At 33.9% G+C, this 16,280-nt stretch overlaps 2 protein-coding genes across 4 annotated transcripts; both read left to right on the plus strand.

Moving 5' to 3' along the window:
- The first annotated feature begins 469 nt into the window (after window positions 1-469).
- On the plus strand, window positions 470-7,852 carry LOC111307625 (uncharacterized). 2 transcript variants are annotated; one of them, XM_022905671.2, is made up of 9 exons: window positions 470-827; window positions 2,755-2,940; window positions 4,214-4,306; window positions 4,646-4,828; window positions 4,901-5,003; window positions 5,097-5,282; window positions 5,484-6,673; window positions 6,864-7,276; window positions 7,366-7,852. In XM_022905671.2, the coding sequence occupies exons 1-9, from the start codon at window positions 588-590 to the stop codon at window positions 7,424-7,426; spliced, it is 2,655 nt and encodes an 884-aa protein (XP_022761406.2). In that variant the 5' UTR covers window positions 470-587; the 3' UTR covers window positions 7,427-7,852. The 2 variants fall into 2 exon arrangements, with proteins under 2 accessions (XP_022761406.2, XP_022761407.2); XM_022905672.2 differs by having other exon boundaries at window positions 4,646-4,777.
- A 3,679-nt stretch (window positions 7,853-11,531) lies between these two features.
- Window positions 11,532-15,969, plus strand: LOC111307626 (putative serine/threonine-protein kinase WNK5). 2 transcript variants are annotated; one of them, XM_089752011.1, is made up of 7 exons: window positions 11,532-12,478; window positions 13,252-13,539; window positions 13,612-13,835; window positions 13,940-14,097; window positions 14,183-14,498; window positions 14,793-15,161; window positions 15,280-15,969. In XM_089752011.1, exons 2-7 carry the CDS (start codon window positions 13,349-13,351, stop codon window positions 15,681-15,683), a joined length of 1,662 nt encoding a protein of 553 aa, XP_089608137.1. In that variant the 5' UTR covers window positions 11,532-12,478; window positions 13,252-13,348; the 3' UTR covers window positions 15,684-15,969. The 2 variants fall into 2 exon arrangements, with proteins under 2 accessions (XP_089608137.1, XP_022761409.2); XM_022905674.2 differs by having other exon boundaries at window positions 13,252-13,517.
- Window positions 15,970-16,280: the final 311 nt, after the last annotated feature.

Here is a 16,280-nt window from a genome sequence, read left to right on the forward strand (position 1 = left end):
TATCGTCATACTTAAATGAATAATCCGATTTTTAAATAAATTTATATCCACTTACTATAATTTTTTTCCTTTGTTTTTTTCCGTTTTCTCGTAAAGAAGAATAAAAGTTACGAAACAAAGGAAAAAAAAAAAAAAGAAATAATCAGTAAACTAGAAAAGGAACAAAGATTGAAGAATCAATCGACAAATTTCCAAAAAAAAAAACAAAAAAACAAAAAACTTTAACTTGTGATCGTACTCTATTGGATTTTTTTTTATCTGATAATTGTACTCTTTTAGATTCTACCTTTTATCACCATTAAAATTTTCCATTCAAAAAACAGAACACTTTTCAACGTCGTTTTGCCGTAATTTCCTCTGCCGTTTTATTTCCTTTCTGCCCCTTTTGAAACCCTGATCGTGCACAATATCCAAAAAAAACAAAAACAGTAATAATAATATAAAAACCGTGGTTTAGGCCAGAAGGGTCGTTGGATTGAGGCCGCGGCGAATCGAAGCGCGTGAATGATCTGTCTGTCGTTCTGTTGAGGCGTGAGAGCGGGGAATTGGTTTCCGTTGGGAGGAGAGGGGTAATTTTGAAGTTTTTGATGGGTGATCTCCGAGATTGGTCGCCTGAGCCAAACGGTGTTGCGTCGGAAGAGAGATCATCATCGTCATCATCTTCATCATCGAATCAAGCGGGAATTGGTTCGGAGTATTGGACAAAGGCTGAGAAAGCGACGCAAGGGATCATGGCCCAGGTTCGGCCAACCGTTGTTTCAGAAGAGAGAAGAAAAGCGGTTATAGATTACGTTCAGAGATTAATTAGGAATTATCTTGGTTGCGAGGTCAGATTATCAAACATTAGTTCAGCTTTTAATTGATCATCAAATTGTGCTATAATTTCATTATTTTCATGTGATGGAATGTTAACATTGTTAAATTAGGAATTTAGTTGGAAATTACTACTGTATTTGTTATCAGGACTTGATTTTTAGACTGGAGTAGAGCTTAAGATGAACTCTTATGTTTGTTTGGAGTAATAGGAAAAGAAATATCTAATTTAAGGGAAAATAGGGTTAGGTTTTGTTGATTAAACTAAAATGAAGAATGGCGGTGGTTTGCTGTTGATGTTCCTGCTTCAAGGACCTCCAATTAGGTGTAAGGTAATGTGGCTTCCGACAAAACGGAGCTCCATTACTTGATTATGTAGAAAGAGGAGTGTTCTGTCATAACCAAATGTGCTTTGTAGATGAAATTTGTTGACAAGACTTAATAGTTGTTGTAGATATCAACCCATGTGGAACTTTTGAATTCTATTACATGGATGAGGCTTTTATCATGTTAATGTTCCATTGTTGTGACCGTCATAGGTAGTCGACTTCTCCTCTACCTGGAGTTGGATGCAATGATAAGGCTATTAATGGGGTGCTTTTAAGTATTTGACATCTGTGGTGGTATTACTTTGGTCAAACTCTGTCCGTTTACCTTGAAATAGATTATTAAAATCTTTTAAACTTACTTCAAGTTGGCAAAGCACTTAATTTCAATTACCTTGGATTTAAAAATCGGTTGGGATATTTGTCATTTAGAGTGTGTTTAGTTCGAGGGAATCCACAAATATTCCACCGGAATCTTGATGGTGGGTATTTGTTTCCCAAGATTGGTTTAAGGTAATCCGATTATGGGGGGAAATGTCAGATCCCCAATGGTATCCAAAATCCCGGAATCAGAAACCCATCTCACCCTGTGGTATTTTAGGATTCTAGGGAGGGGAAGTTGCCTTATTTCCAAATTTAACTTGAATAAAAATTTTGTCACATGTCCGTTACCCATTTGAAAAGCAAGTCTGAAACTTAGTTTTAGCTTTTAAAAAAAATTTTTTTTGCCTTAATTTTAATTCAGTTTTAATATGTGGCAATTAAGGAAAAATTCAGTTTTAATCAATTAAGGCCTTTCTTCCTTAAAATGCCAACGCCTTAATTGATATTAATTAAGGCGTTGGCATTGAACAAACACCTTAATTGATACTTTTTTCAGAATCTTTACAAAAGCATCAAATAAGGCATTTCTTTGAACATACGCTTTATTTGACCCATTCAAATAAGGTGTTTCCTTTTTACAAACACCTTATTTGATGCTTTTTCCAACATATTTACAAAAACAAAGAAGGCATTTAGCTCTTCCAAATGCCATAATTGATTTTTTTTTTTATATTTTAGTACAGCAATTACGGCTTGATGTCTAGTTAAATGCCATAATTGGGTATATTTAATTAAAAAAATTAAAATATTTATTTTCTTTTACTGCATAAGGCATCATTTGTTGTTTGGGTTTTTTGTATTAAAACAAAATAAAAGGTTGCCTACAGCTTATCAAATAGATTATGGTAATTATATATGAATTAATAAACCAAGATTCCCCCCAACCAAATGAGTGAATTTGATTATGGGATGCCCTGAAAATCAAACAAAACCCCGGGTATCAAATTTTCCCTAATATCATACTTTCCCCCGGAATCCAAGATTCTGCGAACCAACTGCCCCCTTATTGTTTGCAGCTGTAGGGAATCTGACTGTTGATGACGGAGTAATTTGTACATTTTATTTCAATATTACCAGTGGGGACCTATATCTCATCTTTCAAAATTTTCATCCTTTTGTTTTTCTTGTTCTCATAGTTATTTATTATTGTGATCATGATTGTAAGAATATTTGATTTGAACTAGTGAACAGTTCAGATAGATATTAATAATTTATCTTGTATTTATTACAGGTATTTCCATTTGGGTCAGTGCCTTTGAAGACCTATCTTCCTGATGGAGATATTGATTTGACAGTCTTTGGTGTCCTAAACTTTGAGGAGGCTCTGGCCAATTATGTATGTTCTGTCCTTGAAAGAGAAGACCGTAATAGTGCTGCAGAGTTTGTGGTGAAGGATGTCCAATTAATTCGGGCAGAGGTTTTTAACTTCCTAATACAGATCTTTGTTGAGTGAAATTATTTGTTCTCTGAATGCATAAGAGACTAACCTGTTTACATTAGGTTTACTTCATCCCTTATTTTTTGTTGTTTACATTTATGTCTATATTCATTTTGTAATTCTCCAACTCAACCGTTTATTTTAGGGTCATTATTACATGGACAACTTAGCAGAAAATTATTTTGATTCACCTACATGTTTTCTTATTGTCATTTTGATGAATGCTGTTTCTGGAAAAACACTAGGACTAATGATTTCAATGCTCAGATGGTGATATATGCTATCCACATGGAATATTTTCTCCAATTAAATGTTATACTCTTAAAGACCACAATAATATTTTCCACTTTAGGATTGTGCATAATTTGTCTGGTCATCTCTACTTCTTAGCTGTAGTCTTGGAGATATTAAGTTTGCTTTCAAACAGAAATTATAGTTTTATGGGTGGAATTTGGAGGATGGCAACCAACACTTTCTGCTATGCAGCATTTTATTGCTGATTTGTTGAGGGTAACAGTTTCTTTTGTAAAATATGTTGCCTATGCACTTTTTGCATTGTGTCATATCATAGATCCTAACTACTCGTCTCAAAGTTGTGTTTTCTTTTCTCAAGTACAGAAGGAAAATTTTTATAAGGTTTATTTATTTATATTTTGCAGATACTTTAACTAAGCTTTAGTAAGAGGTCAACCTTTCATCTTTTGTACCATTCTGATATTTGCCACAACCATTCATTTTATATTTGCAGCCATTTAATTGTTTTCCCCAGGTAAATATCTTTTGTTGTATGCTGATCAAGTTGATCTTCTTTGTCAATTTGTGGACTGGGGTATATAACTATTTGTCCTTTGTCACTAGTGTGTGGATACCTTAGAGTATCCAAGCAACTATATCCCTCTGTAGCAAGGGTGTCTGAAAATTTTGCTTCATGAGTATGAACAATTTATAGCTTCGTGATTTAGAGAGTAGGAGATTAATCTCATTAAACAGATTATGGTGCATCCATGGCCTTATTAAAATATGTTGGTTCTTTTACTTGGCAAGGATTTTACTACATGGTTTTCTTTACCATCCTATATTTGATTGGTATGCATAATGGAAATGATTACATATTTATATTCTCTTGCATTATATGAGATACTCCCCACACATATGATTTGAGATGATTTTTTGTTGGAAAAATGTACATTTCAGAAATTTTTTAATCTCTTATGTAGATGGTGATCATAAAATTTGGCTTCTCTGGTGGCAGGTTAAGCTTGTAAAGTGTCTGGTGCAGAACATTGTGGTTGATATCTCTTTTAATCAGTTAGGGGGGCTATGTACCTTGTGCTTTCTTGAGCAGGTAGGTTAAATTATAAGAATTTGGGAATGAAAGCCATTTACTTACAATTTAATTGAGGTCATCTGCAAATAGAAAAAAAAATATTCTCTCTCCCTCTCTCTCATTAAATAGATGGTAATCAACTTCTTCTCTGTCCTCATTTCACGTGTCAATGTTAGCAGATCTATGTTAAAATTGAGATATGGATATAAGATTTCTGTTATACTATCTTTCCATGTATGTACATATTGGGATAGCTGGCATGATTATGGGGGTGGCTATATATCATATCGGGTATCAAGCAGAAATGTGCCTTTTTCTTTTTTTTTTTTTAAATTAACATCCCTGGTAATTTTACAGGTTGATCGTCTTATTGGAAAAGATCATCTATTTAAACGCAGTATTATATTGATAAAGGCTTGGTGCTACTATGAGAGTCGTATTCTTGGGGCTCATCATGGCTTGATTTCTACCTATGCTTTGGAGACTTTGGTGCTGTACATTTTCCATCTATTCCACTCATCACTAGATGGTCCTTTAGCAGTGAGTGCTGCAGGAATTTTGGCAGTATAAACAAATTGATCACATAAATGTAACTGATTGAATATTTTACAGGTTTTATATAAATTTTTGGATTACTTTAGCAAATTTGATTGGGACAACTACTGCATCAGTTTGAATGGTCTGATCCATATATCCTCGCTGCCAGATGTTGTGGGTGAGCAACTTCATTTTGCTTTCATGCCCAATTATGTTTGCTTTACTCTATACATGATTAAGTTGCTTATGTCATTGATCTTTTCTTTTGTAGTTGAGACGCCCGAAAATGGTGGGGGAGATTTACTGTTCAGCAATGATTTTCTCACGGAATGTGTGGAAAAGTTCTCAGTTCCGTCAACGGGATTTGAGACTAATTCACGCACATTCCCAAAAAAGCATCTAAACATAGTAGATCCTTTAAGAGAAAACAATAATCTTGGTCGCAGTGTGAGCAAAGGTAGAATCACTTTTCCAGCAAAGTCCACTATTTTTTTCATTTGAACTCAAAACTTTTTAAGCCTTGAAGATAGCAGACATAGTTCTTCAGATATTGTGACAAAGGGATATTCAGGCTATCTTCTTTTAATGGTTATTTTTTGATTTTTGAATTGATCAAGAGGAATTAAAGGTCAATCATAATGTACCTTTTCATCTGTAGGGAACTTTTATCGTATAAGAAGTGCTTTTACTTATGGGGCTCGGAAGCTGGGGTGGATTCTTTCCCAGGCAGAAGAAAGCATAGCAGATGAACTTCGTAAGTTTTTCTCAAACACTCTGGATAGGCATGGCAGTGGACAGAGGCCGGATGTTCAAGATCCTGCCCCATTTTCTAGATTCAGAGGATTTGTTTCTACATCATCAGTTTCAGGTACAGAGTCATGTCAAGAAGATCAAACGTTTTGTGAATCAGAATCTTCAAATTCAAGTACCATGAATGGGAATTGTAGATCTGATAATGAGGGATCATTGCACAAAGTCAATAATGGTAATGTATCTGGGAGGGAAACAAATTTTAGTAGAACCCTTAATGAACCACAAGGTTATGCAAACACTTTAAGTGTTTCAGAAATGCATCCCTCTGGGGATGCTAAAGACCTGGCAACCTCCAGAATTCAAGGTCTTGTAATTTCAAATGATGCACATAAATCTTGCCCTCCGAATGCGGAGGAGAATGTTTCTTCATCAGATAATGTATGGCATGCGCCTCATCAATATTTCTGTATCTCTTCTTTGGATGATCGAGATATAAGAAATGAAAATGCAGAGTGCAAACAGCCGGAAAATTCCGGCCATACGGAAAAGAATGTGAGGTCTGGTATTCTTCCAGCAAGCAGAGAGGAGATGGGTACTAATGTATATGATGATCACACTGAGAATCAGTTGATTGTTGGTCAAGGGATTCAATCCCCTGTTGGATCAAAGCACCATCCGTTGATTTCAAATTCTGCTTGGTCATCTGAGGATCTATATCCTGGATATTCTCGTTATCCTGCTTCCTGTAGTGCTGCTGGAAATCAGGAATCTTTGAGCTCATTGTCTGGCGATTATGATACTCACATACATAGTTTGAATTATTGTCAGTGGTGCTATGACCGTGCCTTCAGTGCATCTGTTCCTCCACTTTCTTCACCATTGGTTTCTCAGTTCCAGAGCAAGAATTCATGGGATGTAGTACGAAAGTCAATGCAGTTCAGGCAAAATGCAATTTCCTCGGTGAATGCTAATGGTGTTGTCCAACGGCAAGCCTACTATCCCACAAAACAACCAATGCTACATGGCACAGGCTTTGGAATGGAAGAAATGCCAAAGCCTCGTGGAACAGGGACATACTTTCCCAACCCCAACTCGGTATACTCATTCTAAGCCTTTGGATTGGGATTCTTAAACTTATGCTGAAAATATGAAATTTAGTCTCTGGTGCTAACTTGCAGCATCATAGTGGCATTTTGCTGTTGCTCTTTTTTTTTTTTTTTTGTTAAAAATTTTCTGGTTGGACCTTGTTGTCTCATTGTAGTTTTTTGCTTGAATCTTTTTGCAGAACCATTACAGGGATAGGTCCTTGACAGCAAGGGGAAGTAATCCAGCACCAGTAAGGTCTCCTCGCAATAATGGCAATGCCATTACATCTCCAGAGACCAATTCACCAGAGAGAAGCAGCCAGGACCTGGCACAAGTGCAGTTATTAAATCAAGGTGGTGGAAAATCTTGGTCTTCGGATCTCTGCCACTCTGGTTTTGAAAAAGTGTTATCCCCTAATGCCAATGGCACAATGCCTCAGGCAGACAGGGTTGTAGAATTTGGGTCAATTGGGCCCCTACTTTTAGGGTCAGCTTCTACAGAAAGTAGCAAGCAACATAACCCAGGTTCTCCTCATGCTCAAAACTCGATTTCAAGTCACCCACAACTAGGAATGCAAAGGCCAAAATCTGCTGTGGGCATGGATCAGAACAGGTTTGAGAATTTAGTGTTTCATCGGAAATTCTTTGCAGCAGGGTAAATATGTATGCTATTCTCTCTGAGCTTTCTCTTCTAACATGCAGGATACTCGTACAATCATTCCATTTAAAAAATGAAGAAGACTTTCCACCTTTATCCATATGAAAACATTGGGAAGAAAGGAACGATCTTAATTTATTCGGTTGAAAAGTTTGGAAGAATAGAACCGTTAATGCTAACAAAGCCATCCTGAGCCTCAGCTTGTGTGAATATGGCACTTTCATAGCCATTCCAAAGCTATATGTATGGAGTTTCATTATTTTTGTGTGGGTCAAAGGCATTTTGTACATTCTACTAATTTATTTCCCTTTAATAATCGTAGCAGTACTTTTTAGGGAGTTATTCATGTATATAGGATTGTCAAGTTATGCTTTTATTTTTTCTTGCCCAGGTTTTGATGTCTCTGCCACTTGTGCTTGGCAAAATGCATAGACACATATATTGTTATCGCTGATTGTTGATGTAACTTATACCGCAAAATAGGGTTCTTTTTGCAGCTGTAATGGTTTAATGTTTCTGGTTTTTTTGATATATCTAGCTTTCTTCTCTTCTGCATGTTCCTCCAATGGCGAAACTCGGCTGGTCGGCTTATTGCTTTTGGAATCCCAGTCCTAACCCTTGTCATCCAGCTGCAGAACAGCACTGTTTTGTTTGTCGTTTGTTTGTGTCATGTAGGCGGGCCTGTAATTTGATTGGGGTAAGATACATGCCAACCTCAGTACTGTTTCGTACCCATCTTGAAGTTATAAAAAGTAGGTTAGACAAATTAAAATATGATATGATAATATAATATGAATATAATATAATAAAAAATATAAAAGTGATTCGATTTAAAATTTTAATAATAATTATATATGAATTTAATAAAATAAAAATATATATTTTATATTTTTATATTAATATAAATAGTAATATATAATTTTTATGTAAAATATAATATAAATATAAATTTTATTATTTTACATGATACAAATATATAAATCATAATCAATATGTTTAATAAAAAGCCATGAGAAATTAAAAGGAAGAGTGAGTGGAGGGAAGGATTATATATGGATTATTTTTATATTATTTTCTAATATACTTCTAATCGTCTTTCATGTGTGAGATTCATGAAAGAACGTTTGGTTTATGATAAAAGAAAATTTATGGTCATCTCTTTTCTTTTCTCCAATTGCGATTTTGTTTTTTGGTCAAACTTATATTATAATTAAAAAAAATCAACTCAAAACAGTCTTAAACGTTTGAAATTGTCATTTAATGCTGCATGGTTGAGACAAACCAAGAAAAACGAAAGAAACAAAGTGGCAAAATCAGATTCAGACATGTACAAATTTCTACAAAATTATTACAACCTTATACCATACCTAATGCACAATCACAAATGGTCAACCCCTCCCCTGTACACTCGTACAAATTATGTGGAGAAGTTAAAAAAATAATAATAATAATGATGTCAATTGCATATAATAATAGGTGCAAACGATAAGGAAATGAAAAGGAAAGGTTGTAATTTTTGTCAACTCTTCACTCAAAGAAAAAGGTATTGGATTCATTCACCCAACTCAATCAATCACCTCTCCAAACTGTAATTTCTATATTGGAAATTGCACGCTTTGTGTTTCATTTTCAATCTTTCCTTCCTACACCTTTTTTTTTTTTTTTTATGGATGGATGATTGAAAAAGTAAACATGAAATTGAGGTTAAGATTTCTTCTATGGTCTATTTTTATTTTTAAAAAAATCAACAAAATTTAATTAGGGACAACTTGTCAATTTATATAATTTTTAATTTCATAAAAATTAAAAATTATATGATTGATTTGTTTGTTTGGTTAATTATATAAGATTTCTTCCATGCATCATTTATCATCTTAATTAATTTAAATGAAAAATTTATATTTGCATTTACTTGTTTTGTCCATAAAGTTTGAAGCCATGTATCTTTTTCACTATATCTTTGTGAACAGATGTTGAGTTCTACCAACGAGGTTTGGCAAAAGTGGTAAGGGACAAATGCTAAATGTATTAGTATTCAGGTTTGAATCATTTCATGGTTATTTGTTGGTAGATAATCTGTAATTTCAAAAAATTTTCTAATGAAGTGAAAGTTTAATTGATCCGTAAATTTCAATTAAGTTGTTAATTTACTCTAACCTTAGAGATAAGATAACTTCCGTTAACTCTTAAATTTTTTTTAAGGGGGGTTTTGAATACTAAATTTTAAGATTTGATCATTGAATGCATTATTGAATTTGAACATATCTGATGTGTCTGCCTGTCTCTATGGACCACTTACATGAATGTCAACGATGGCAATACCATCCCTATACTCATCAGCACCTACTGCAATACTTCAAAACTTCATTATATGATACTATATATTTCTGGGATTTAAAGATTTTCACTAAATCACTGTTGTATTTAGAGTACGAGATTTAGCTGCAATGATTTATTCAGATCAATTCTTAAAAAATTAAATTTCGGTAACAACATTTACGATTCTTCTTCTCTTATTATTTACTGGATTATGATTTTTTTTATATAGAAAAAATTCATTGAGAACCATGAGATTTAATTTTAAATGATTCAATCATTTTTTTACATGAGATAAATTGTTAAAAAATTGAAGTTGGATTTCAACAATTTTGATTCTTCTTCTCTTAATATTATTGAAAATTTCATTATGGCATCCACGCAATTAGCTAATGTCCCTAGACAGTGCTTTCCAATCCAATTTAGAAGACCCCCACCAAACTAAAAGTACTATTTCTGGTTGAAAGGTATAACTCAGATTCTCTTTAATAATTGAGCACTGGGAGCAACAGTTCTCTTTAAAAAAAAAAAAAAAGTTCATAATTTGCCATTTCCATTTTAAACAAAGCAAATATACCAAAAAAAAAAGGGCACTAAAATTAAAAAAAAAAATTCAAAATTTTTGAAAATTTTTTGGAAGTGTACACAAACATTTTACTTATATATAAGGAGAAATTATCATAATAAATTTTTTTAATTTTATATACGAAATTAAGATGATGACATGTTTTTTTATATTTAAAATAATTAATTTAAAAAAAAATGAGATATGTGTTATTATTTTAATTTTGTTTATATAATTAAAAATTTTCATTATCAGTATTAAATAATTTTTCACATATTAATATATTTAAACTCACTTAAGCTCGAAACTCTATTTTCTTTTTTTTTTATTTTATTTTGAATTTTTTTGTACATTTCTTGCCGTGTGGTGTTGTGGGTTTCTTATGTAGGCTGCTGAGCTAGCTTTTTGGTGATTTTTTTTTTTTTTATGTCTTATTTATGGGTATTAATTGTTTAAGTGGAAGTGAAACTGTATATGATGGTTTTGGGGGTTACTATTGGTGATGTTGACGGTGGCTATTGGGATCTGGTGTAGAAAATTTCCTTTCATTTTTTATGCTCACGATTCTACTAGTTTAGAAACAAAGGAAAAAAAATTTAATAATTTAAAATATAATTGATGATATGATATAAAAATATAAAAAAATTATCATAAAAATAATATAATTTAAAATTTTAATAAAAATTTTATATAAATTTAATGAAATAATAAATATTATTTTATATTTTCATATCAATATAAATTATAATATATAATTTTTATATAAAATATAATATAAATATATCAATTATTAATATTTTATATTATATAAATATACGAATTTTCAGATAAAAAAATTGCCACTTTGCAAAAAAAATAAATTGATAACCAAAGCAATCAATTATCAAACGAAAGCTCTACCACTTGGATCTAATCAATTAACAACCCACTGCTCAACCACTTAAACCTAGGTTTTAAGTTTCAAGCTTTGTTTTTATTCAAGGAGTGGAGAACAGAAAAGTTAGAGAGAAAAGAAAAAGGTATATATATATATATATATATTAATTTCAAAATTATAATTATATAAAATTTTCATATTTGTACGTACGTTATGTAAACTTGGCAAAATTTTGATGAAACGATCACGGCGAGTTTATATATTTGGAGAGAAATAAGTAACTTTTGATAGTTTTTTATATATAAAAAAACCTTTTGATAGTTTAGAAATTAATATGAAATATTTCGTTAAAATTCTTTCAATTTACTCTAATTAATAATATAAATCAAACATGAACTCTTACTATGAACATTATGCATTATATATTTTTAGTGTCAAATTGCGTCAGCTTTGTAATTTGGTAGGAAGGATCAGCGCTGTTTCCCATCCCATCTGCTTCTCATCTTTCTTCTTTATATTTTCATCGCCAACCCTCCCTTTCCACAGTTTTCTTGTTAATTTGCAACCAAAAAAGCCTTTCTCTCTCTCAGATATCTCACAATCTGTAATCTTTTAGCTCATCCGAATCCAAAATCTATCCTTGCGATTGCTTTCTCCTCCACAAATGGTGCTGTCAAAGCTTAGCCATAGGTTTTTCAAGTTTAGAAGTCTAGTTTCTTGCCAATATCCAACTCCCACATATCAATTCAATTTGTAGAATTTCTGTTTCATACCCCAGAAGACGATTCTCCTCCACAAACCCAGATTTGATATCATTTGCTTAACAAAAGGCTTTTTCCTTTTTCCCATTGGTTGACACGAACTATTCTCTTTTCCCACCATACCAACCTCTCAACAGTCTTTGCCTACACCTACAGTTTTTTCTTTTGGCTCTAAAAATCTTCTTCGACAGTATCTGTTTATACCAACATATATTCGTGACTCTTGTCTCTCTCTCAAAGGACTAAATGGTTTCCACTGACTACTACGGCTTCTCTCACGCAGTTGTGGAAATGGCTTGGATTATGCTCAGTGTCGATTATTCAAGGCTGTTTTGGGTATTGTTTGGTGTTTTTTCCTATGAAAATCATGAAGGAAAGCCTCGGATCATCTAGTTCATCTCCATACGATCATCATCAAGTTTCTTTCTTCTATAATCCTATCTGTACTTGTTCTTGAATTATACAAGTAGATAAAAATAGTTGTGTTCTGAAGATTTTTTTATTACAATAACCCCGAGAGGTTTTGAGGGTGCCTGATTTCTCAGACCATGTACAAAACACGTCTAGGAGGATGTGTTGATGGAGTTAAATCTCAGCTTGGATACGTTGAAACCGATCCATCTGGTCGGTATGGACGTGTAAGTTTTTGTTCATTGACTCTAAATTTTTGCTTTTTGATTGATGCATGAATTGAAGATGAACTTAATTTTCTTGCTTTAGGTTCAATAAAATCAGCTGTTGAGTATGAATGAAATATCCCAACATCTTTTGCAATGATAATGGATAAATTGCATGTCATATTGACTTGAGGGTGCCTTCTTTTCAGTAACAATTGTTTGGTACAGTTCTTTTTTTGTGATGTGGTGTTTTGATTCTTTTTCTTTGATGTAATATTGGGAAAAATCGTCAGTTAGATAAGATTAATAAAAAAATATAACTATATATAGTGTCTGCTACAGCATTAAACATAACAAAGAATCCTTGGAACGAAATTGGTTTTAAGCATAATTCATGATCTATAGTTCAAGATTAGTTTAAGATTGCTTATAAAAATTGAACTACTTGATCCATATTCCTTCGGTCAACGGCCTTGTGAGATTGTTTCATGTATAGAATAATAATATAATTAACTCTCCTGCACCACTATTCTAATGTTCCAATTAACGCACTGAAGAGATTCTTTCAATTTCCCTAGCTAGAAATTTAGACAACAGTTTTTGATGTTAATCTCTTAGATTTATCTGATATAAACATTGATGACTCATTAATTATATATCAAAATGATAGTAGATGCCGGGATATTCAATCTATTAATTTCCTGATCATATAGATGAAGGAATTGTTCATTGATTGTTTAAGTTTTAAAATGACTGAATATGTGACGATACATGAGAATTTCTCTTCCCTGCAGTTCAGGGAGATTCTTGGTAAAGGAGCCATGAAGACAGTGTATAGGGCATTTGATGAGGTCCTTGCAATGGAGGTGGCATGGAACCAGGTGAAGCTTAATGATGTCTTCCGTTCACCAGAGGAATTGCAGCGGCTTTACTCTGAGGTCCACCTCCTCAAGAACCTCAACCATGATTCCATCATGCGATTCTACATATCTTGGGTCGATATTGATCGTAGAACTTTCAACTTCATCACTGAGATGTTCACATCCGGGACCCTTAGAGAGTACTAATCAGAAGACCTTGCTGTCAGTTGAACAGATACATTTGTGAAGTGTTATTGTAGTGTTATTTTTAATATGTTGTAGCATGTAATACAGGTACAGAAAGAGGTACCAGCGTGTCGATATGCGAGCAATTAAGAACTGGTCTCGCCAAATTCTACATGGTCTAGCGTATCTGCATGGCAATGACCCTCCGGTGATACATAGAGATCTTAAGTGTGATAACATCTTTGTCAATGGTCACCTTGGACAAGTTAAGATTGGTGATCTTGGACTAGCTGCCATTCTCCGCGGGTCACAACACGCCCATAGTGTTATAGGTATGCTCTCAATTTCCATCATCCTCTGAAATTTTATAAAATTAATCAAGTCTGTCTGATTTTAAAGGTAACCATGCATATATATCTTTATATATAAACACTAGGTACACCAGAATTTATGGCACCAGAGCTATACGAGGAGAATTACAATGAGCTAGTCGACATATACTCCTTTGGCATGTGCGTATTAGAGATGCTTACTTCCGAGTATCCGTATAGTGAGTGCTCCAATCCGGCTCAAATCTACAAGAAAGTGACTTCGGTGAGTTGTATTCAGGTTCATTAACTTCAATAAAGTCAACCACTGAATTAACATGTAAGTGCTATATTGCTTCTTTACTCTCCAGGGAAAGTTGCCAGAGGCATTCTACAGGATTCAAGATGAGGAAGCCATGAGGTTTGTTGGGAAGTGCCTGGAGAATGCTTCTAAAAGGTTGCCCGCCCATGAACTCTTGCTTCACCCATTTTTGGCCTCTGATGAAATGAATCAGCTGCCCATCCCTAGACTCTTGAGCCAAAAACTAACTCCTAATGGCTCAGTCGCTGAGCTAGTGCCTTCTGTGGAGGTTGATCCAACAAGGAGTACTGACATGTCAATAACTGGCACAATGGATCCTGAAAATGACACTATTTTTCTCGAAGTACAGATTACACACAAGGAAGGTACTGCCTTAAGTTTTTGTGCTATACACTACCTTTTGGTGTTAATCTGAAGAAATTCTAATTTCTGCATATTATTACCATCGATTAGCTTTCATGTTTTAACGCAATGTGAAAACTCTTGATTACCATTGTTTACATACCGAAGAAATTCATCCAAAGTGATGAAATCTTCAAAAAAATATTTATTGGACTAATCTAAATCTGTCTTAACAAGGTTCAATTTCTGTCAACAGCGTGCAACATGTCATATTGCATGCCTTATACATTCTTAATTAATGGTTTCCCTTATTACAGGCCTTGCTCAGAACATCTATTTTCCCTTTGACATAGTAAATGACACTGCAATTGATGTTGCCTTGGAGATGGTTAAAGAATTGGAGATCAATGACTGGGAACCATTGGAGATTGCTGATATGATAGAGGAGGAGATATCTTCCCTCGTTCCAACTTGGAAGGACTGGGGCTCCACTCAAGTGCATCATCAGCACAGCTTCATGTATGAAGATGACGACGAAGATGATGACCATAATGGAATCTACCATCCTTTCTATGCTACCTCCTCTCATTCTTCCTCCCAAGTTTCCCTCCCAAATTTCGTTTCTTCCTACGAAACTAAATTTCATCATGGGAAAAACGTGACTTCCAATTGCAATTGGCCCCAAGGTACGTTTAATCGTTATCAACAGCTCGGCCATCATTGGAAAACCTGTTATCTTGCTTCTCTATATGATCTGTCTTCTTTTGCTGTCCTAAATTTGACAATACATGCTGATTCTAGCAGATATAGTCAGCAATGGAGATGCAAGTCCCAGTTGTTCTATGAACTCGTTCCAGTACTCTTGCATCAATTATGAAGATGACTTTGATTTGAATCTTCAACAAGGAGAGCACCCCTGCCTTCCAAAGACCCTCAAATCTACAAGATTTTGTCCATCAGAGAGCACGAGAGCTTACAGCGACAAACAGTGCGACGCACAACTTGATTCATGGAGGTCGACTCACTTAAACGGCCAGCGGAAGCTAACAAAGATACGCTCACTTGTGGACATACGCAGCCGGCTGCTTCACCGATACGTAATGGCAGAGATAAACAAAATGCGTTTGTTCAAGACCATAGGAGCAGTGGAGAACATTGGATTTCAGGAGCCGGCAGAGAGAGGTTTCAGGCCAGGCATGTCCGGATAGCAGCCTGAGTGAAAGGATTTCAAGATCACGACGAAAACTATGTTGGAGATTTAGATGGTTAAAATCTCATCAATCTCTCTGTTAATATTATAGTTGCTTTCTGTTGTGTTTCAAGTAGCGATGCTTGTACAAGTTCTGAATAGCCTCAATCTGGTTTAATTGAATAACAAATGCAGATTGCGATGTGTCACAGACTGTGAGGAGAGTATTCCGTAAAACATCACTGTATACATATATTCTGGATTGAGAAAACTTTATTGTTATAGGACTACCTGCATCTTTGATATATTACAGGACTAAACATGAGACATAATTTAAGTCTTAGACGTGGATAAGGTATGTTTTGCTCAGACTACAATTTTTGCCTTTACTTATGCTACAATTCTCATCTTGATACTATTGAAGTACAGTAAGTAATGAGTTAGATTTAGGGATATTTATTTGGTTGGCTTAATTAATTTTGAATCGAATTATTCAAAATCGACTTATGTTATTTTATTTTTATTAATCGAATCAAATTTTTTAATTTTAAAAATTAATCGATTAATTCGATCAATTCGATTAATTTTTTCGATTAATCAAATAATAAAATACATT

Source organism: Durio zibethinus, chromosome 22 (assembly GCF_047325235.1).
Source record: "Durio zibethinus cultivar Kanyao isolate XHJ-2024 chromosome 22, ASM4732523v1, whole genome shotgun sequence".
In the NCBI taxonomy this organism is placed as follows: domain Eukaryota; kingdom Viridiplantae; phylum Streptophyta; class Magnoliopsida; order Malvales; family Malvaceae; genus Durio; species Durio zibethinus.

Coding starts and splice junctions, on each gene's coding strand:
- LOC111307625 (XM_022905671.2), top strand. CDS start 588: ATGGGTGATCTCCGAGATTGGTCGCCTGAGCCAAACGGTGTTGCGTCG. Junction 2,941..4,213: donor TCCAATTAATTCGGGCAGAG/GTTTTTAACTTC, acceptor CTCTGGTGGCAG/GTTAAGCTTGTAAAGTGTCT. Junction 4,829..4,900: donor CACTAGATGGTCCTTTAGCA/GTGAGTGCTGCA, acceptor AATATTTTACAG/GTTTTATATAAATTTTTGGA.
- LOC111307626 (XM_022905674.2), top strand. CDS start 12,389: ATGTACAAAACACGTCTAGGAGGATGTGTTGATGGAGTTAAATCTCAG. Junction 13,518..13,611: donor ACATCCGGGACCCTTAGAGA/GTACTAATCAGA, acceptor CATGTAATACAG/GTACAGAAAGAGGTACCAGC. Junction 14,499..14,792: donor ACAGATTACACACAAGGAAG/GTACTGCCTTAA, acceptor CCCTTATTACAG/GCCTTGCTCAGAACATCTAT.